The sequence below is a fragment of the Pleurodeles waltl genome, chromosome 9 (assembly GCF_031143425.1).
Source record: "Pleurodeles waltl isolate 20211129_DDA chromosome 9, aPleWal1.hap1.20221129, whole genome shotgun sequence".
NCBI classification, from domain to species: Eukaryota; Metazoa; Chordata; class Amphibia; order Caudata; family Salamandridae; genus Pleurodeles; species Pleurodeles waltl.
This window is the reverse complement of record NC_090448.1, coordinates 809,800,538-809,822,904: the sequence shown is the minus strand read 5'-3', so window position 1 is coordinate 809,822,904 and position 22,367 is coordinate 809,800,538. Positions and strand designations below refer to the sequence as shown.

The 22,367-nt window shown below is 42.5% G+C and overlaps 1 protein-coding gene across 1 annotated transcript in view; it reads left to right on the top strand.

Annotated features, from left to right (window-relative positions):
* The window catches only part of CAPN1 (calpain 1), a 332,385-nt gene extending 310,233 nt beyond the window's left edge, over nucleotides 1–22,152 (top strand). The window contains exons 18-22 of the mRNA XM_069208074.1: nucleotides 12,298–12,366; nucleotides 12,934–13,012; nucleotides 16,343–16,459; nucleotides 17,447–17,505; nucleotides 17,612–22,152. Of these exons, the coding sequence (XP_069064175.1) occupies nucleotides 12,298–12,366; nucleotides 12,934–13,012; nucleotides 16,343–16,459; nucleotides 17,447–17,505; nucleotides 17,612–17,638 (351 nt within the window). The 3' untranslated portion in view covers nucleotides 17,639–22,152. The remainder of the gene's footprint in view (nucleotides 1–12,297; nucleotides 12,367–12,933; nucleotides 13,013–16,342; nucleotides 16,460–17,446; nucleotides 17,506–17,611) is intronic.
* The last annotated feature ends 215 nt before the right edge of the window (nucleotides 22,153–22,367 follow it).

Sequence of the window (22,367 nt, the reverse complement as noted above, 5' to 3'; positions counted from 1 at the left end):
TACACATTCCAAGTATCATTGTCTCCCAATGTTACCAGGCATGGTAAAACATGCAGACCAAATTTTTAGAGAGCCTGCTAAATCTATGATTATCACACCTAGAATCAATAAAAAGTATAAGCCTGCCCCCTCTGACCCAGATTACATTACTCACCAGGTCCCTTCTGACTCAGTGGTAGTCAGTGCAGCACGAAAAAGGGCAAATAGCCAGTCTTTAGGAGATGCACCTCATCCTGATAAAGAAAGCAGAAAAATTGACACAGGGGGGAAAAGAGTTGCTACACAGGCAGCAAATCAGTGGAGAATTGCAAATTCTCATGCACTTCTAGCCCACTATGATAGGGCCCATTGGGATGAAATGCAGGGTATTATACAGCATCTCCCAAAAGAACACCAGAAGAGGGCACAGCAAGTAGTAGAAGAGGGGCAAGCGATTAGTAATAATCAAATAAGATCTGCCCTTGATGATGCTGATACAGCTGCAAGGAGCATAAACACTGCCATCACAAACGGAAGACATGCATGGCTGCGCTCCTCTGGTTTTAAACCAGAATTTCAACAGGCTGTACTTAACATGCCTTTTGATAAAAAGCACATCTTTGGCCCAGAAGTGGACACCGCTATTGAAAAACTGAGAAAGGACTCCGATACTGCGAAAGCAATGGGCGCTTTGTACACCACCCCATATAGAGGTTTATTTTGCAGGCCACAGTTTTGAGGAGGTTTTAAACCACAATCCTCAGAGGCTTCCACCTCCCAAACAAACCAACCACAACAAACCCAATATCAACTAAGTGGGTTTAGAGGATCATATTGAGGTCAATACTTAAGAAATAGAGGTAAATTCCAAACCTCTAAACAACAACACAACCTAAACAGTGACTTCCTTTCCTCCCGTCCACTCCACACATCTCCTGTGGGGGGGAAGACAACAGCAGTTCCACTCTCATTGGGAAAATATAATCACTTTTAACTGGGTATTATCCGTAATGGCTATTGCCTAGAATTGATAACCACCCCTCCAAACATTCCGCCAAGATATCACAAGTTGTCCCCCGAACATACAGTTCTGTTACAACAAGATGTACAATCTCTACTGTTCAAACAAGCAATAGAATTAGTTACACAGTCCCAACAAGGAACAGGAGTATACTCACTATACTTCCTAATTCCCCAAAAAGATGGCACCATCAGGCCCATAATAGAGGGCCCCTAAATCTATACATCTTGTCAGAGCATTTTCGCATGGTAACTCTGCAAGATGTTATTCCACTATTGCACAAACAAGATTTTATGACTGCTCTAGACCTCAATGATGCATATTTCCACATACCCATCCACCCAGCTCACAGAAAATACCTCAGGTTTGTCATAGAAGGAAAACAGTACCAGTTCAAAGTGTTGCCATTTGGCATAACATCTCTAAGGGTGTTCACAAAGTGTCAAGCAGTAGTAGCAGCATACTTAAGAAGACAACACATCCATGTCTTGCCATATCTAGATGATTGGCTAATAAAATCAAGAATTCTTACACAATGCCAAAAAGATACTTGTTATGTGATAGAAACTCTGCACACTTTAGGGTTTTCTTTAAACTAGCAAAAGTCACACCTTCAACCAGCACAAGGACAGCCGTATCTAGGTGCATTCCTAAATACTCAACTAGCTCCAGCTTATCCAAATATACAAAGGATACAAGCTTTCCAAAATTTAATACCACTCATACAGCCAAATCAAAAATACACTGTAAGATTTATCATGAAGATTCTAGGGATGATGGCATCTTGCATAGCTATAGTTCCACATGCAAGATTAAACATGTGGCCCTTACAACAGTGCCTTGCACAACAATGGCTACAAGCACATGGTCAACTTCAAGATCTAGTGTTGATGGACTGCCAGACACATATGTCCCTTCAATGATGGAATCGCAGTTTTAATGAAGGGGCTATCGTTTCAAGACCCTGTGCCTCAGACCATAATTACAACAGATGCATCAATGATCGGTTGGGGAGCTCACCTAAACAATCAAACCATTTAGGGTCAGTGGGATGTCAAACAGAAACAGCTACACATAAACGACTTAGAATTATTAGCTGTGTTCCTTGCCCTAAAAGCATTTCAACCTCTTCTCAAACAGAAGAATGTTCTCATAAAAACAGACAACACGATAACCATGTATTATCTCAACAAACAGGGAGGGACACATTCATCTCAGCTGTCCCTTCTAGCCCATACAATTTGGAAATGGGCAATTCACAATCAAATTCATCTACTAGAACAATACATTCAAGGAATAGACAATCAGTTGGCAGATCTCCTCAGCAAAAATCACAAACAAAACAAACACACGAATGGGAGATTCACTCCCAAGTACTTCAAGAGTACTTTCAAAACTGGGGAACACCAGACATAGATCTATTCGCAAGAAGCGAAAATGCTAAATGCCAAAACTTATCATCCAGACACCCACATCCCCTATCCTAGGGTAATGCTCTATGGATCAATTGATCAGGGATATTTGCTTATGCTTTTCCTCCTCTCCCACTCCTTCCATTTCTAGTCAACAAATTACGGCAAACGTCACTCAACAGGATACTCATAGCACCAACATGGGCACGCCAGCATTGGTATACAACACTATTAGACCCATCTGTAGTACCTCACTCCAAACTCCCAAACAGACCAGATTTGTTAACGCAAAACAAAGGTCAAATCAGGCATCCAATCCCCAGTGCTCTCAATCTAGCCATTTGGCTCCTGAAGTCATAGAATTTGGTTATTTAAATCTTCCATCAGAATGTATGGAAGTAATTAAACAGGCACGAAAACCTAGTACTAGACAGTGCTACGCAAACAAGTGGAAATATTTGTCTACTATTGTCAATCTAAAACCATAGATCCACTTACAGCATCTATACAAGATATTGTATGCTATTTACTTCATTTACAAAAATCTAATTTGCTTTTTCATCCATTAAAATACACCTTACCGGAATATCTGCATATTTACAAACTATTCAACATTACTTTTCTGTTCAGATTTCCTGTTATCAAAGCCTTCATGGAAGGATTAAAACGCATCATTCCACCCTGAACACCACCTGTTCATTCATGGAATTTAAATATTGTACTTACCAGACTCATGGAACCACCTTTTGAACCCATGCACTCTTGCCAAATTCAATTTTTAACATGGAAGGTCGCCTTCCCTGTGGCTATTACTTCTTTAAGAAGAATTAGTGAAATACAAGCATTCACTCTTGAAGAACCTTTTTTCCAAGTGTACAAACATAAGGTTGTACTAAGAACAAATCCAAAGTTTCTTCCAAAAGTAGTATCTCCTTTTCACATCAATCGAACAGTGTAATTGTCAGTCTTCTTTCCACAGCCAGATTCTGTTGCAGAAAGAACTCTTCATACATTAGATCTCAAAAGAGCTCTTATGTACTACATGGACAGAACTAAAGATTTTAGAAGAACAAAGCAACTTTTTGTTGCTTTCCAACAACCACATACAGCAATCCTATATCAAAACAAGATTTAGCTAGATGGATTGTTAGATGTATACAAACATGTTATATCAAAGCAAAGAGACAACGTCTGAGCACTCCTAAAGCACATTCTACAAGAAAGAAAGGTGCGACAATGGCTTTTTCAGGAAACATACCAATGGTTGATATATGCAAAGCAGCTACAATGTCAACCCCTCATACATTTACAAAACACTATTGTGTTTTCACAGCAACAAGCCACTGTAGAGCAAGCTGCCGTAAGGACTTTATTCCAAACAACTTCAACTCCTACAGGCTAGCCACCGCTTTTTGGGAGGACTAACTGCTTTGTAGTCTATGCATAGCATGTGCATCTGCAGATACACATGCCATCAAACAGAAAATGTCACTTACCCAGTGTATATCTTCTTGTGGCATGTAGTGCTGCAGAATTACATGCACCCTCCCTCCTCCCCGGAAGCCTGTAGTTGTTTAAGTTTCTAACATTTGTACATATGTTTAGACATTTACATTTGCGTGGACATCTCGTCATATTTCTCTACTCTCTCCTTTCTTCACCCTCTGCGGGAAAACAATCTTAACAATGGAGTCAATGCCTATGCGCAATGGAACTGAGAGGAGGAGTCACTCGATCCTAGGACTCTCAAAAGACCTCTTTGAAGAAAAACAACTTGTAGCTCTCCGAGCCCAACACTATATGTCGGAAGGGATACGCATACCATGTGAATCTGCAGCACTACGTGTCACGCCGAACAGATGTACACTGGGTAAGTGACATTATATATATATATATATATATATATAGAAATATATATATATATATATATATATATATATATATATATATATATATATATATATATATATATATATATATATATGTTCGGTGGCATGTGTAGCTGCAGATACACATGCTTTCCACATCCCGCCATCTAGTGTTGGGCTCGGAGTGTTACAAGTTGTTTTTCTTCGAAGAAGTCTTTTCGAGTCACGAGATCGAGGGACTCCTCCCTTTTCGGTTCCATTGCGCATGGGCGTCGACTCCATCTTAGTTTGTTTTCTTTCCGCCATCGTGTTCGGACGTGTTCCTTTTCGCTCCACATTTCGGTTCAGAAAGATAGTTAGAATCTCGGAAAATTCGACGGTATTGTTTGCGTTCGGTATCGGGTTAGTTACAACAGATTGACACTAACTTTTGAAGAGCTCCGGTGGCCCTTTGGGGTTTTTCGTTCCCCCGTCGGGGCCTGGTCGGCCCAACCACGTATCTCTTCAAGGCTAATGGAACGGACCCCATTCCGCTTCTGCCCCAAATGTCACAACAAGTATCCTTATACAGATCAGCACCTGGTCTGTAACATCTGTTTGTCTCCACAGCACAAAGTAGAGACTTGTGAAGCCTGTCGAGTGTTTCGGTCGAGGAAGACATTAAGACCGAAGAGCGAGAAGACTGCAGATGGCGTCGGCGCCGACAGGACAAAGACATTTGGAGGAGGAAGAAGAAACCTTCTCCATCGAGGAGTCGGACTCGGACGATCCCGAACAGACGCCTAAAACCATGAGTAAGACGTCGACGCATAAAACTCACGAGAAGACCGCAAAAGCCCAGGGGACGCCACTGCCAGCAGGCCATGGCTTAACCCGAAAAATAGGTGACCGAACATCGGCACCGAAAAAGGGCACGCATGTGTCAAAGACATCCGACTCCGGTCGAGATACACCGCAGACTCGGCACACAGCAGACTCGACCCAGAGACAGCGGGTCCGAGCAAGTTCGGCACCGAAACGGCGGCACCGAAACAAGTCGGCACCGAGAGAGCAGGATGCCGAAAATAAAAAAAAGTGTCGTCGGAGCCGAAAAAGACTGCCAAAAAAGGTTCGATTCCGAAACATCCGGCCTCGGAACCGAAATCAGGTTCCTATACAGAGGAACAGGGACTGTCCTCACAAATGCAAGGACATAAGTTCGGACAAGAACTAGAGTCAATGGAGCCAGACTACACTCAGAGAAGTTTCCACATCCAAAAGGACACAGGGAAGATAAGTACTCTTCCCCCAATTAGGATGAAAAGAAGACTTGCCTTTCAAGAAAAAGACAAGCAGCCACAGGCAAAGGTGGCAAGACAAATAACACCGTCACCATCTCCACCACGCTCAACGCACACATCACAGGTAGCCACTCCACCACTGATGCAATCCCCAACTCATACTGGAATGAGTCAGGATGATCCCGACTCATGGGATCTTTATGATGCGCCAGTGTCAGATAACAGCCCAGACTGTTACCCAGCGAGACCGTCGCCACCTGAGGACAGTACAGCCTACACACAGGTGGTGTCAAGAGCAGCGGCATTTCATAATGTCACCCTGCATGCAGAGCCTATTGAGGATGACTTTTTGTTTAACACACTATCCTCCACGCATAGCCAATACCAAAGCCTCCCTATGCTACCTGGAATGCTGAAACACTCCAAACAGGTGTTTCAGGAGCCTGTGAAGGGCAGGGCCATAACTCCAAAGGTGGAGAATAAATACAAGCCACCACCAACAGACCCGGTATATATCACGCAGCAATTAACACCAGACTCTGTGGTAGTAGGGGCAGCTCGCAAGAGAGCAAACTCTCCCACCTCGGGAGACGCACCACCTCCAGACAAGGAGAGTCGCAAGTTCGACGCTGCGGGGAAAAGGGTGGCAGCACAAGCGGCCAACCAATGGCGCATTGCCAACTCACAGGCACTGCTGGCAAGATATGATAGGGCTCATTGGGACGAAATGCAACATTTCATTGAACATTTACCCAAGGAGTTCCAGAAAAGGGCACAACAGGTGGTGGAAGAAGGACAGAGTATCTCAAACAATCAGATACTGTCAGCAATGGATGCAGCAGATACGGCTGCTAGGACAGTAAATACAGCAGGAACCATAAGGAGACACGCATAGCTGCGTACGTCAGGATTCAAGCCGGAAATACAACAAGCCGTGCTGAATATGCCTTTTAACGGACAGCAGTTGTTTGGGCCGGAGGTGGACAATGCTATCGAAAAACTTAAAAAGGACACTGATACGGCCAAAGCCATGGGCGCACTCTACTCCCCACAGAACAGAGGCACATTTCGCAAACGCAGTTTAGAGGGGGGTTTCGAGGACAAACTACAGAAGCCACAACCTCACAAACAAGGCCCACTTATCAGAGCCAATATCAGCGGGGAAGTTTTCGGGGACAATATAGAGGGGGACAATTCCAAAAGAGTAGAGGGAAGTTCCAAAGTCCCAAAACTCCTCAAAACAAGCAGTGACTTCCACGTCACAAATCCCCAACACATAACACTTGTGGGGGGAAACTAACCAAGTTTTACAAACATTGGGAGGAAATAACAACAGACACTTGGGTCCTAGCAATTATCCAGCATGGTTATTGTATAGAATTTCTCAAATTCCCTCCAAACGTCCCACCGAAAACACACAATATGTCAAAACAACACATGGACCTTCTAGGACTAGAGGTCCAAGCGTTGCTACAAAAAGAAGCAATACAATTAGTACCAATTCATCAGAAAGGAACAGGAGTTTACTCTCTGTACTTTCTCATACCCAAAAAGGACAAGACTCTAAGACCTATATTAGATCTCAGAACGTTAAATACCTACATCAAATCACATTACTTTTTACATGGTGACATTTCAGGATGTAATCCCACTGCTCAAACAACAAGACTACATGACAACACTAGACCTAAAGGATGCATATTTCCATATACCGATACATCCTTCACACAGAAAGTACTTAAGGTTTGTATTCCAAGGGGTACCTTACCAATTCAAGGTGTTGCCATTCGGAATAACAACTGCGCCAAGAGTTTTTACAAAATGCCTGGCAGTAGTGGCCGCACATATCAGAAGGCAACAAATACATGTGTTCCCGTACCTAGACGATTGGTTAATCAAAACCAACACGCAAGAACGGTGTTCACAACACACAAACTACGTCATAGAAACCCTCCACAAACTAGGTTTCTCAATCAACTACACAAAGTCACACCTTCAGCCGTGTCAAACACAGCAATACTTAGGGGCGACAATCAGCACAGCAAAAGGGATTGCCACTCCAAGTCCACAAAGGGTACAGGCATTTCACAATGTAATACAGGCCATGTATCCAAGACAAAAGATACAAGTCAAAATGGTGATGAAACTCCTAGGCATGATGTCCTCATGCATAGCCATTGTCCCAAACGCAAGGTTGCACATGCGGCCCTTACAACAGTGCCTAGCATCACAATGGTCACAGGCACAGGGTCAACTTCTAGATCTAGTTTTGATAGACCGCCAAACATACACCTCGCTTCAATGGTGGAACAATATAAATTTAAACCAAGGGCGGCCTTTCCAAGACCCAGTGCCACAATACGTAATAACGACAGATGCCTCCATGATAGGGTGGGGAGCACACCTCAATCAACACAGCATCCAGGGACAATGGGACACTCAGCAAAGACAGTTTCACATAAATCACCTAGAACTACTGGCAGTATTTCTAGCGTTAAAGGCATTTCAACCCATAATAAGCCACAAACACATTCTTGTCAAAACAGACAACATGACAACGATGTATTACCTAATCAAACAGGGAGGAACACACTCAACACAGTTGTATCTCCTGGCACAGAGAATATGGCATTGGGCGATTCACAACCACATTCGCCTAATAGCACAGTTTATTCCAGGGATTCAGAATCAGTTAGCAGACAATCTCTCTCAGGATCACCAACAGATCCACGAATGGGAGATTCACCCCCAAATACTAAACACTTACTTCCAAAGTTGGGGAACACCACAAATAGACCTATTTGCAACAAAAGAAAACGCAAAATGCCGAAACTTCGCATCCAGGTACCCACAAGATCAGTCTCAGGGCAATGCGTTATGGATGAGTTGGTCAGGGATATTTGCATACGCTTTTCCCCCTCTCCTACTCCTTCCATATCTGGTACACAAATTGAGTCAAAACAAACTCAAACTCATACTAATAGCACCAACTTGGGCAAGACAACCTTGGTACACAACACTACTAGACCTCTCAGTAGTGCCTCATGTCAAACTACCAAACAGACCAGATCTGTTAACTCAACACACACAACAGATCAGACACCCAAATCCAGCATCGCTGAATCTATCAATTTGGCTCCTGAAGTCTTAGAATTCGGACACTTAGACCTTACACAGGACTGTATGCAAGTCATAAAACAAGCTAGGAAACCAACCACTAGACATTGCTATGCAAATAGATAGAAAAGATTTGTTTATTATTGCCATAATAATCAAATTCAACCCTTACACGCATCTGCCAAAGACATCGTAAGCTACTTACTACATTTGCAAAGGTCAAAGCTAGCTTTTTCATCCATTAAGATACATCTTACCGCAATTTCAGCTTATCTGCAAATTACGCACTCGACTTCACTATTTAGGATACCAGTCATAAAAGTGTTTATAGAGAAATGAGGGCAGTAAGGGTGAGAGGCGCCGCTCTTCTAGACAGTAGACATGTGGTTTAGACAGAATAGATAAGTAAGAGTAAAGTCCGGTGCAAAACGGCCCGGTGCCTTACTGCCCGGTAGGCACCAAAAAGGGTACTAGGAGTACCCTAGAACAAAATGGGACAAATTGGCCACAGCACACAGAGAGTAATGTCCAACAGTAAAGCAGGAAAAGATATTCCTGGTGTGGTTCCGTGGGTTGAGGGAAGTATATAGTTAAAACGAGTCTCAAATCCTGTTTGCAGATGGTGTCTTTATTTGTAGATGCTTAGAAAGCATTGAGTCATCGTGGAGATACAGCCAACACGTGTTTCGTCACACAGGTGACTTCATCAAGGCTGAGTAAGTGGTAAAGAACTGTAATAAGTGTGGCTGCGCCAGGCAGCTGCAGGTACGTACGTAAAAGGCTTGCGTGAAAATGGAGATATGAGGAGGCCCTGATAAGCCTATATAAATGACCATGAAGCAGCGTAGTAGTGAGCTGTCCGGTAAACGCGAGAACGAGTAAAGTGTTTATGGAAGGCCTAAAGAGAATTATACCACCAAGAACACCACCAGTTCCTTCGTGGAACCTCAACATTGTCTTAAAAAGACTCATGTGTCCACCTTTTGAACCCATGCACTCATGTGAAATGCAATACTTAACATGGAAAGTTGCATTTCTAATTGCCATCACATCTCAAAGAAGAGTAAGTGAGATACAAGCATTTATCATACAAGAACCATTTATTCAGATACACAAGCATAAAGTAGTTTTACGAACAAATCCTAAATTCTTACCGAAAGTCATATCACCATTCCACTTGAATCAAACAGTAGAACTACCAGTGTTCTTCCCAGAGCCAGATTCTGTAGCAGAAAGAGCACTACATACATTAAACATCAAAAGAGCGTTAATGTACTACATTGACAGAACAAAACAAATTCGGAAAACAAAACAATTATTTGTTGCTTTCCAAAAACCTCATGCAGGAAATCCAATTTCAAAACAAGGCATTGCTAGATTGATAGTTAAATGCATTCAAACCTGCTATCTCAAAGCAAAAAGACAACTGCCTATTACACCAAAGGCACACTCAACTAGAAAGCAAGGTGCTACTGTGGCCTTTCTAGAAAACATTCCAATGACTGAAATATGTAAGGCAGCCACATGGTCTACGCCTCCTACGTTTACCAAGCACTACTGCGTGGATGTGTTAACAGCACAACAAGCCACAGTAGGCCAAGCAGTACTACGAACTTTGTTTCAAACAACTTCAACTCCTACAGGCTGAACCACCGCTTTTGGGGAGATAACTGCTTACTAGTCTATGCAAAGCATGTGTATCTGCAGCTACACATGCCATCGAACGGAAAATGTCACTTACCCAGTGTACATCTGTTCGTGGCATGAGACGCTGCAGATTCACATGCGCCCACCCGCCTCCCCGGGAGCCTGTAGCCGTTTCGAAGTTGATCTTGAACATTTGTAAATTTGTAAATATATCACCTTAAACTACATTATGGACATACATATTTACTCTATTGCATGGGCACTATTACTATAATTCACAACTCCTACCTCACCCTCTGCGGGGAAAACAATCTAAGATGGAGTCGACGCCCATGCGCAATGGAGCCAAAAGGGGAGGAGTCCCTCGATCTCGTGACTCGAAAAGACTTCTTCAAAGAGAAACAACTTGTAACACTCCGAGCCCAACACTAGATGGCGGGATGTGCAAAGCATGTGAATCTGCAGCGTCTCATGCCACGAACAGATGTACACTGGGTAAGTGACATTTTCCATATATATATATATATATATATATATATATATATATATATACACATACTAATCCCGTAGGCTGAGAAATGAACACTCCTATTGGACATCTCAGTAAACTCTCCAAACAAAAACTAGGATGAAAGGCTTAAACAAGCCCCACTTTCCTCTCCAGTATTTAACCAAGGAGGCTTTAAACAGAATAAAGAAATATGCTCCCATCATCTCCCACTCCTCACCTGAGGATATCCAGCTACTCACAGGAAGTGGCAGAAATCAGAGTGTTCTGCTGCTCCATCTGCTGTGCTCCACCCAGTCAGCTGACCAACATACAGCTTTGCATCTGTGCTGAACCTGACAGGAGTCGAGCAACTCCAGCCCCCCATCACCATTGTGGCGCAGCACAAGCAGGCTGAGGTACAATGACATTAACAAAGGGTTCATCAGCACCATCCTTTTGAGTGCTTTCTCTAATGAAATCCCATAAAATGTTGTAGCCGCCACCCTGCATCCTGGTGATGTCCCAAGATACAGAAATAACATGAGGGTGTTTGAGAAGGGGGTGGGCGGTGATAGGGGCATTTATACTTTAACTGTATGCTGTTTGGTGGTGTCTGGGAGACATGGCTGCCTGATGGTGATGAATATGCGCAAGTGGGGATGGAAGGGTAGTGCAAAACATAGTTTAGTTCAAACAGCAAAGTACATTAGCACATAACTAACAGATTAGTTCATTGCCAGTCAACTTTCCGTTTCTGGTGTAGAGAGCAGACCTAAAATGCACAACTCCACTGTGGAATGGAGAAGGTTTGTGGTGGAGGACTGTCAAATGTTCCCCATTACAATGCACAAATGGGCAATGTAATTTGGTTTTTTGTTGCTATCAGAAGTCGAAAGGGGACTGGAGGTGCACAGCCCTGCACTTCAACAGTGAAGAGTTGTGCTAACAGCTGATAATGGAATAGCAGCGGCTAGCACTGGGATTGGGAGAACCTGTTTAGAGAACAAAAAGGTAAAATACTTTTACGGGAGGGAGTATAGATGGTCTCTCCTTCTAATAAATAAAGCCTAAAAGGGATTTATGTCAAATATACCATACTTAATGAAATTATTACGACAGATGTTTGAGAATGAAAAATGTTGACATCCTGATTCACAAAGATTTTTTCCTGCAAAGCTTGCTCCCAGACATTAGGTAGCAATGCATTACTAAGACAGGTATAAGTCTTACTTGCAGAACAGTGCTTTCATTTGAGCCCAGGGGAGTATAGTTATTTGAATAATTAAACCTACTTTTCAGAGGTATTTTTCTGAATGGTCAGGATACATCTTCCCATTATCTGTCCATACGTTAAAGTTTGTGTATTTTTGTCAAGCAGTTTCCTGCTCTCTTTAAGCTGGCATAAGGCCTCATGGATGGCAAAGCTTCTTCCTCTATGTTGGAAATCTTGTCCTGATACTTCTCCTTAACTGCCTGGTTCCAGAAAGATGGAAATGGGAAACTTGGCCTCGTGGAATTCAATATCTTGTGGAACAAAATCAAGAACTATCTTGTAAGTCTTCCCTCCTTCGTCACATTTTTTAAATTACATTCACAGTGTGCGAAATCTATGCAGGAAACAATGTGAAAGGTTGCCTAACTCTAATGGACAGGTAGAGTAGAAGAAAAAGATAATTTGATGATATTGTAGGGAGTCTTCTAGCCCCTATGGCAGCCCACGTCGGGCAAATTTCTGGTGCAAGACCAGCAAAAAGGAGTCTTTCCTTCTCTACATAGTATACCGCATAGCCAAGCCTTTCTCAATCGGAGATTTTATGGTGGTGGTTTTCTGTTTCTTAAAGTTTCACTTTTTAAGGTCATTTTTTTAAACAAATTTCTAGATAAAGTGAATATTTAGCTCAAGGAGATGGGAACATTTTTACCCAGTTCCAGCTTCAAGTTGTTTGGTATTTATTTTGGAGAATTGTTGTGGTATATTGACAATTTGTTTGGCGACGTGGATGATTTTAATCCCTTTTTGGAAGACTTAAACTATTTTTTAAAGTTTCCAGTGAAAACCTCGTCCCACTCAACCGACTTACCTTAAAGTCTCTCACTTTAGTGCCTCTCTTCTTTGCAGACCGCCTTCCGTAAGTTTGATGTGGACAAGTCTGGGAGCATGAGTGCTTATGAAATGAGGCTGGCCATTGAGTCTGCAGGTGGGTTTGAGTTATATAATTGCCATATTTTGCTTTGAGTGATGGTTGATGGTATTTTACAAAAGTGATACCTTTTTACTTTCGGTATGTCATTTTAACTAAAATAACCCCCACTTTGAACCAAACCACTTATGACACCAAGCAAACGAAGCAAGTCATCGCAATCCTTCCCAGAAGAGCTTGATTGTCTCTTCCATCCAAGCATCTATCCATTCATCCTTCCATTTTCTCACTGATATCCATCATTAACATTTTTGTTCTTTCATCCATTCAGTCTTTCATCCAGTCTATCACCATTCCATCTGTCTGTCAATCCGTCCGCCCATCCATATCCAAACCTGTCCATCTATCTTAAAACCTATCCATCCATCCATTGTTTCACTTATCCATCCCCCTTTCATCCATCCGTCCTTCCTTTCAGCCATCCATCTTTTTGATCATCTGCCCACCATTTAACTCATCCATCCTTTCACTCCATCCATTCACCATCCCTTTCAGACATCCCTCTCCCCTATCACTCAGTCATCCACCCTTTCACTCATCCATCTAGCCTTTGCCCCATCCACCCACTCACTCACTCATCCATTTACGCTTTCACTCATCCTTCCATCCTTTCACTGTGATCCGTTCTTCCATTCACCCTTTCACTCATCCATCCGTCCACCCTTTTATCCACCCATTCATCTACCTGCCCTTTCACTCATCATCCATTCTTTCACTTATACATCCTTACATCAATCCATCCTTCCTTTTGCTCATCCATCCACTTTTCACCCCATCCATCCATTTATCCTTTCACTCATCCATTCTCTCATCATCCATTCACTCTTTCACTCCTCCTTTCATCCACTCTTTCAGCCGTCCATTCATCCTGTGTTTCAATCATCCATCCTTCCATCCATCCTTTCACTCATGTATCCGTGCATCTATCCACACAACCTCCCCCCACTCCCTCAGGGTAATTATAACCCGGTGTCTGCGAGCTGCAGACAGAAGGGACCCATCAAGAACTCCACCCCGCCATTGAGGGCGCCCCTGTTGCGACTTCACCAAATGAAGTTTTATTGTATCTTTCTATATTAAAGGTTGTTCAGCACTTTTTCGTCACCACCATTGTTGCAAAGACCATTGCTGGTACCGGGCTCTATTTTAGAAAGACCTTTCACATTTTTGTGCAGTCACAGAGTGTGGTGTGATTGAACTAGTAGAGGCTTTTCAGTGGTTATTCCACAGAAACCAGATGAAGGTAAAAAAGTGTGTTTTTTTATGGAGTCATTGGAATTTGAATATATAACTATTGGATTTACTCGAATCCCCTATCAAATATAAAGGTCACATAAGTAGATGATACATTAGAGCATGTCAAACTTACCAACACTTTGGATCTGTCTCATAAATGTTCTCTACTAATGTTACAACTTGGTGCAAGGCATTTTCTGTAGTTTATCAGGCCACGTGGTGATTGCTTCACGAACTGTTTTTTGCCAGATGGTTGGCGTTTGCATCTGATGTGTCGAAAGGCTTACGAGATTCATTGTTCAAGGCTATTAAAGGAATAATGTATGTCCTGGATGACATTCTGATATATGAAAGGACTGCCAGTGAACACGTGGTTGTGACAGGTTTTACACAGTTTAAGGGAAAATAGGTTGAATATAAAGAAATACATGATCAAGAGCAACACCGACCAGGTTTGAAGCGGGCATTAGACCACGAAAGAGGTTGGTGCAGGAGTCAGGAAAGGCTAACCCGGTGAAAGGGACAAATCAACTGAGTCTTGAAGAATATTATGTGAAACACAGAGAATATGTTTTTAACAACATTTTCATAGGGCAAGTTGTTCGAAAAGTGTAAACTATTTGCAATGTTATTTGGAAGGCTGAGGAAAGAAATGACAAATGCTAACTTGTATGTGAAATGTAAGGCTGTGTTGATGGAGGATGCAAACAGCCTTTAGGACTTGGGAACAGCTTTACCACACTTGTAAAATGATTTAGCAATATGTATTGTATAGGCATCAGTGGCGTTGTACTGATAGCCTCAGAAAGTTATCTTCTCTTTTTGGGATATGGTACATTTTAAAAAGGTTATGATTTTTCACTTTAAGTTAAAATCGCATCATGAAGCCCTTGTGAACTTGTAGACAATGAATGTCCAGCGCGGTCTTCCTCTGAGACACAGTAAGTTAGCAAATGGTGATTACAAGATATAATTTGTGGTTGTCTGCAGTAGAAGTAAAATAAGGTAGCAGATCTGTTTGTGTAGAAAGCCTGTCAAGGTTGAGGAAGAAGATGATTAGCTTTTTGATTGGATAGTTATCAGTAGGTTTTATGGGAGAAATGAAGAGGACAGGAGGGCGATGCCCCCATTGTCTATGAGGAAGAAGCTTATATAGATGTAAAAACAGCACACAAAAGGCAACATGGCAGGGGATCCGGTTTATGTTGTTCTTGAGTTAAGAGGCTGTGGGTGATCTGGTCACTGAAAATAGGGGTACTGATCTGCCCTGCAAGGAGGAAAGTATTTTTGAGGGAGCTCAGTCATACATTGCCAGAAGGCTTTATGTAGTCGACAGTCGAATGCAGTGGTGGAGAGGGTGAATAGTAGACCAGTTAAAAAAACGTATTCAGACAGTGATAAGATGCTGGATTGATAGCTGCTAGCAGTGACATGAGATGGTTGTGTGCGGACTCATAAAAAGTTAGCAGCCAGAAAAGATCCTGTTGCAACTTTCCAACCTGCAAATGTGCTTTTTCTTTACATTTGCTAGACGTCCCTTCAACCCTGGATCAGCGATGGGACTGATTAGACGTCCCCTGGGGGATGACTCGTTTTTTCCCCTTTGTATTCACATTGCAGCACTGGGCCACTTGTGATGACCTGTGAACACATATAGGCAGTAAATATCAGTCCTGCCAAGGTCACTGTGTGTGAAAGGAAGCTACCTCCTTTTGATTTAATCTGCATATTAGCCACAACATACTTACAGAGATATTGCCTGTTTTAAATTATCCTTTTTATATACATCTCATTCCACCTCTGGGGGCTGATCTCCGACTGTAGTGTGAGATCTTTCACCACCTTTAATAAGTGGGCCTAAAAGTGGCTGAAAACATCTGATGTTCGGTTGAATAAAGAAAAGTACCAAGTGAGAACCGATTAAGTGGTCCCACCACCATTCTGCACCACCGATCTTCCTCATTCCCTCAGACGTAGTTCCAACATTTCAGACTCTGGAGTATGTCCTCTAGGGCCTGACATTGGAGTGGAAGTGAACAAAAGTGTGTCACACTGTCACTGAAGTGTTTTTTTGTTTTCACTTTTTTACAGGCTTCAAACTGAACAACAACCTGCACCAGCTTATCATCACTCGCTACGCAGAGCCTGATCTGGCTGTTGACTTTGACAACTTTGTCTGCTGCCTAGTGCGACTTGAAACCATGTTCAGTGAGTGCCCTTGCTTCCTGTGTTTTGAGTAATGAAGGGGAGTCATGAGTTTTGCTTGTTTCACTCTAGCCAGTCAGGGAAAGGAAGCCGAGAGTTGTGAGCCAGAACCCTTCTCTAGCCACTAAAAGTTATTCCTTTCAAAAAGAGGAAAGGATTTGAATGGGCACAAAAACTGAGCCCCGCCACTGTGGTCCCTAGAGAGGATGCTTCAGATAGGCCTAGGACTGGAGGGGCATGAAGGGTGACTGTCACTCTCACCCCTGGAATGTGGTTGGTCTATAAAGTTGCAATAATTAAGTATTCTAGCAGCATGAGCTTCCTTGTGTCAATATGGTCTCTTCCCCTGGGCTTTTAAAGTCACTTTCCCTAGAATACATTTAAGAAGCTAATCGTGTATTGTTTAATTCAAGACTGAAAATAAAACTCCTGACGCGTGTTGTCAAGTCAACAAAATGTTAGAGTTAATGGAAATGGCTTTGTACACCCGCCGATGCTTGATGACTTCACATCGGACTGTAGTGTTTGTGTGCTGCTTTCCATCCCTCTAGCGAGGCCTAACAGGCTTTAGCATGTGTTGAGAAAGTACTAGAAATAGCCCCACAACAGCCTTTAGTTTGGCGCTGAGAGCTTGTGAAAGGCAAAAGAGCGGTAGCTCGGAATTACACACTCGCCTATTGTGAATTTATTCATAAATGTATTTGGGAAATAACATTAATTGGAGTGGGCCAAGTGCGGGGGTTAAGTAAAAATAGTGTTCAGTGTTTCCTTTCCGTTCCTGCTACTGCCTTCACGACCTCCGAGACAGGGATAGCATGGACACTGCCACGGGTACCAAGAGGCAAGTGAGAACCAGCAGCGGCTCCTTTCTTGGGACTCATATTGACATCCATGGCGGATGTCTTGACTTGTAGCCCGAGTGGAGTGGAATCGGATTAAACAGCCCATACATGAACACTGGTAACAAACACTGTTTCTTTCACCCCACAGGATTCTTCCAGGGAATGGATACACAAAAAGAAGGAAGGGTCACCTTTGACCTATTTAAGGTACAGGAATTCTTTGCTTAAAGGGTGGTTCATGGAGAATGGTATGTCTGTACCTTGCTTTATTTATTTTATTGTTTTTTTCATTTTTGTTATCTGCCCTCTGCAGTGGTTACAGATGACCATGTTTGCTTAGAGACGAAGCCAAAGTTCCGGCTGTGCCTAGACGTTCACCACTTACAAGCTTTGTGTACCCGATGCATCCCCCAGTGCCTCTCAGATTGGGAGTGGCGAAGCTTGCTCCATGTATAGCGCTTTCTTCTAGTCCTTCGCTCGGCGTGGCCAACCTGCCTTCACCTCACTTCTCTGGCCTGGGGTGCTTCAAACATACGGTTTGCATTTTGGCTTACGGATGACACCTATGTCCCTGTTCCTCCACACCCCCATGAAGAGCTTTGACATGCATGAAGGATGAACATGGACTTCAGTTAGTAGGCGCCATTACTTCATCTTATTTGGCCACAGCAGCCTTGCACATGTGCCTTGCAATATACCTCGTGGCTTAGGGGCTCCCAGATGAGAAGCAGTGTACATAGATAATCAACACATGGAATAAGCAACTTTAAATAAACCGTTAGTCATAAAATGTGTCCGTCGAAACCGTACTGAGCTTTACATACACCTCTCTTCTTGTTTTCGTCTCATTGTTTTAAAAAAAGCAGCGAGTCCACTGTGTCTAAATTATTCATGACCTGTTTGATAGACCTGTTTGATATGGGTTGTCTACCATAATTGCGAAGAAGTTATTGATGGTGTATTTTACCTATAGTTGTAACAAAAATCACGGTTAGATGTGCTGCACGTGCATGTACATTTCCTTTCCTGCAGTTTATCCTGATGCATGTCTTGTTGTGGGACAAACTGTCATCTTTTTTTTTTTTTCATTTTTTTAAGAGCTTTTTAGTCAGAACCAGTCTTGATTTGTGTGTCCTTTCTACCAGGTAATGTACCCACTCGCTCCAAAAAAGCATTTTCTTGAAACCTGAGGCAGAGTTTTCGACACTTCCACAGCCCTACCTTTCTGCGTGCAGAGCATCTCGGCAATGGGCCATCTGGTCATGGTTTTCTGATAATTCCTGCCTCCTTTCTCTTGATGGCCATGGTTTTCATTTTAATGTTTTTAGAGCTTTTCAAGCTCAACATCCTTCATCTTCTGCTGCTGAAGGGCTAAGCCTTAAAATGTGTAATTTGCTTACAATTTCAGCTTCACTTGGAGGAAGTGCATACAAGCTTCCATAATTCATTGAACAGAAAAACAAAATGTCCACTGTCTTCTATTTTCAGCTTTTTAAATATTTTGCTCTTACAAATATAACGAATTATTAGAAGTGCCATATTGAGTGTTATAAAAATCATTTAATTTCTGAAGAGCACCAACTACCCATCTCGACACAGCAAACCTCCTTTAACCACTCCGACCTCTACCAAGGACTTTCATGTGCCTTTTCAGTTCCTTATGGGGACGTACTTGATCTGAACTTACTAGAACAAGGTATGAACCAGTTTTGTTTGATCAGAAATGTTTCCAAGCAAAAAAGCCAGATACACATTGTGTGAGGCGTTATCTCACTGGCAGTGTAACATTAGTCATGTCTGTCTCAAATACTGTAGGAACCAGCCGTGTTTTCTATGTATGTGTGCCTTTATTGTGATGTAACACCCACCTATTTATGCCCCGGAGACAGTGCTTAAATTGTTCCAATGGCTGTAGAGTGTGGGCACCAGTACTTATTTTGGGAGGCCAGGAGTTATTTCCCATTATCAGACTTTGACCAAGAGGAGGAAAAAGAAAAACAGCAACGAAGGGAAAAAGCAGAGATGGAAAATCATCTGCGGGAGTGAGATGAAGGAATTGTAGGGTGATGGAAGAAAGAGGCATGATGTATAATTAAAATTACTTATAAATAAAACCAGCGGTTCCCTTGGGGAACCGTTTAGGCTTAAAATATTAAAGCAAATACCCGAATTTATTATTCGTCTGTAAGACACTGAACAGTGTATTGAATTACTGTCGAATCTTATTAGTTTAGACAAAGATCAATAGAACAGGTGCTCCAAAAATGACAGTGTAAAGTGATTTATTGACAACAGTGAAAATGAGTGCGCTGGTACTATCTTACAAACGATACACCCGTTCAATGTTGGGAAGTAGTATACCAATTTCCAAACTAAACTGCAGGCGCCCGGTGAGACAAAACTCCCCCTCTTCTGACTTCTTAGTGCCTTTCCAGATTTTAAAGTGTTGCATCTTCTCTTTGACAAGATGACTATAGCATACTACTTACTCATGTATGTTCATGGTTGGGACGAGTCTGAGCCTTTTCATTCTTAACGTGTTGTCTCGCTGTACATCATTCAACATGATTTCTGTTGGATTTACAGGCCTACTTTAGAATTTGTGGTAGCTGAGAACCATTGAACCTCTAGAAGGAAGATTAAATATGGAGCAAAACTCATTGGCTGAATTTCTTCCACCAGTTTTCACTAAACCAGAGGACATCCAACGGTGTTTAGCATTTCCTCCAGACTCATAGAACTTCATTTACCAGCAAACTTTTAACAGTCTTTCTAAAACTAGATATTTATATATAATTCTTAATTTGAATTCAAGGATAAATGTTACATTGCATGAATACGGAATTATGAATCCTGTTATTCGCTGCTACAAAATCACAGCCCTGGGAAACAAAAGTTGTTCCCACTGCTGCGATCTCAGAAGTGGAAGTCCCCGGTTCCCCCTTTCCAAGCACCATATTCTTCTGTCAACCCAGGACTTTGTAAGCTCGCCCTGCAGAAGGATTTCAAAGCCGACACTTCTCTCAGAGAGCCTGAAAGAGTGACTCTCTTAGAGAGCAGTGAGCACGGTTTTGGAGGCGAGGGGATGAAGGTGGCACAGGAAAGGAGGAGGGGGATTGAAGTAGGGGTGATTTGAGTGGGTTGTCTTTCCCCAAGCTGGACTAGAGGGTGGCTGGCGGTGAGGTATTTTCTTAATATTTCGGCAAAGAGGGGTGGATAATGCTAAGGGGATGTGGGAATGTGGCAGGATTTCAGGTACCTTTTTTAAAATTGGGTTGGTGCATAGGAAAGCGGGTCAAAAAGTGGTGGCGGGCATGACATCATATGTAATTGGGCACAGGGTGCTGATGTCAGGTGAGTTCATGTTATGTGTGACTTCACTAGGCCGACTCCTACTCCTGCACAGCAGACAAGAGACGGGTGTAAATGAAGGGGATATACCTAACACGGTTATAGAAATGTATCTTTGTGTAATCGGGGTTTGTCCACCTAAATGTTCTGAGTGACTCATTATCTATTTGACGTCACTCAGAGTCATTAAGTGAACAATATATAACGGTTATTTACTGCTAGCTATTTATAATCCTACATTTTACAGGTCGGGTTCTCGGGTGGCAGTGCCTTCAGAGCTAGACCATTCTATAAGAACTCTATGAACCGTCACCTCATTGGAACCAAAATATGAAGTGTAACTTACTTCTCAGGAGTGCCCGAGGCCCTGCTGAGGTTCCACGAAAAGTGAGTTAAATTAATTTAGCATAAAAATAATCATGTCCTCTCCACTTTACACGTTACCTTGCACTTCAGAGGCAGAGCATTACCCTTCATAGAAGCAGAGGGACCTAAGAAAAGAGGGCCTGATTAGTTCTTGGCAGAAGGAATACTCCTTCACAAACGTGATAGATATCCCGTCTGCCTTATTACGATCGCCATAGGATATCATGGGATCGTCATACAGTGGACAGGATATCTGCCATATTTGTGACAGAGTATTCCCCTCCGTCGGGATCTAAATTAGGCTCAAAGGGCCTGATTACAACTTTGGAGGAGGTGTTAATCTGTCCCAAAAGTGACGGATATACCACCAGCCGTATTATGAGTCCATTATATCCTATGGAACTCGTAATACGGCTGGTGGTATATCCGTCACATTTGGGACGGATTAACACCTCCTCCAAAGTTGGAATCGGGCCCAAAGTGTTTTGCTTTTGTAGCAGGCAATGTCAATGCTCTTTTGCCTATCGGAAAATGGGCGATCGAAGAGGGTACTCTGTAACATACCAGCTGATCAAGCAGAGAGCCTTGCAGAATTGACCAAAGGCACTTGAAATGGCATAACATATCAGATGAATCACGGTTATCTAACTTCCATTACGTATTTGCCCTTGTGCCTTTAATACACCTTTTAGTGCCCCCAAAATCTAGTGCACAACTCTGCAATTTTTTAAGTAACACATATGGTTGTGTGGAGGTGAGGCAAGGAGCCATTCCCCTGAGATCTAGTGCCCTCACGGATTTACTATGCATTGTGTTAATCTTTCACTATGTAGTGGAGCGCAGCATCCGTAATTTCACGCTTATTATATAATGCCACAGCTCGTGCTGTAGTCCTTGTACTTTTTTTTCTCGCTAAGCATTGTCCTTGGTTGTCTATTTCTACTTACTGTATCCTGTATTATTATACTATATCATCAGATGCGGTGTACAGGTGCTTTTCCGGTGAACTCGCATGCCTGTTAAATGTGGTGAGGGCTGTGTGCACCTGCACCCTGTTTGGAGGAGCACACCACGGGGAGGGGTTACATGCATCTTTTATATTATGGAACATTTTTAAAAATAAACAAAATAAAAATACTGATATCTACATGCTTCCTGATTTCTTTGTGGGCACTTGTGGTTGTTGCATTGTCTGTGGTTACTTATGTCTTTGCAGTGGCATGTAGTAGCAGATTTCCTTGTTCTGCAAAAGTGGCCTGACAATTATTTGTTTGTGAAGGAACATGTGAAACATGCATCATGTGCAGATAAAATTGCTACACATTCTCCTGCCGTCTAGTTTGATTCGAACT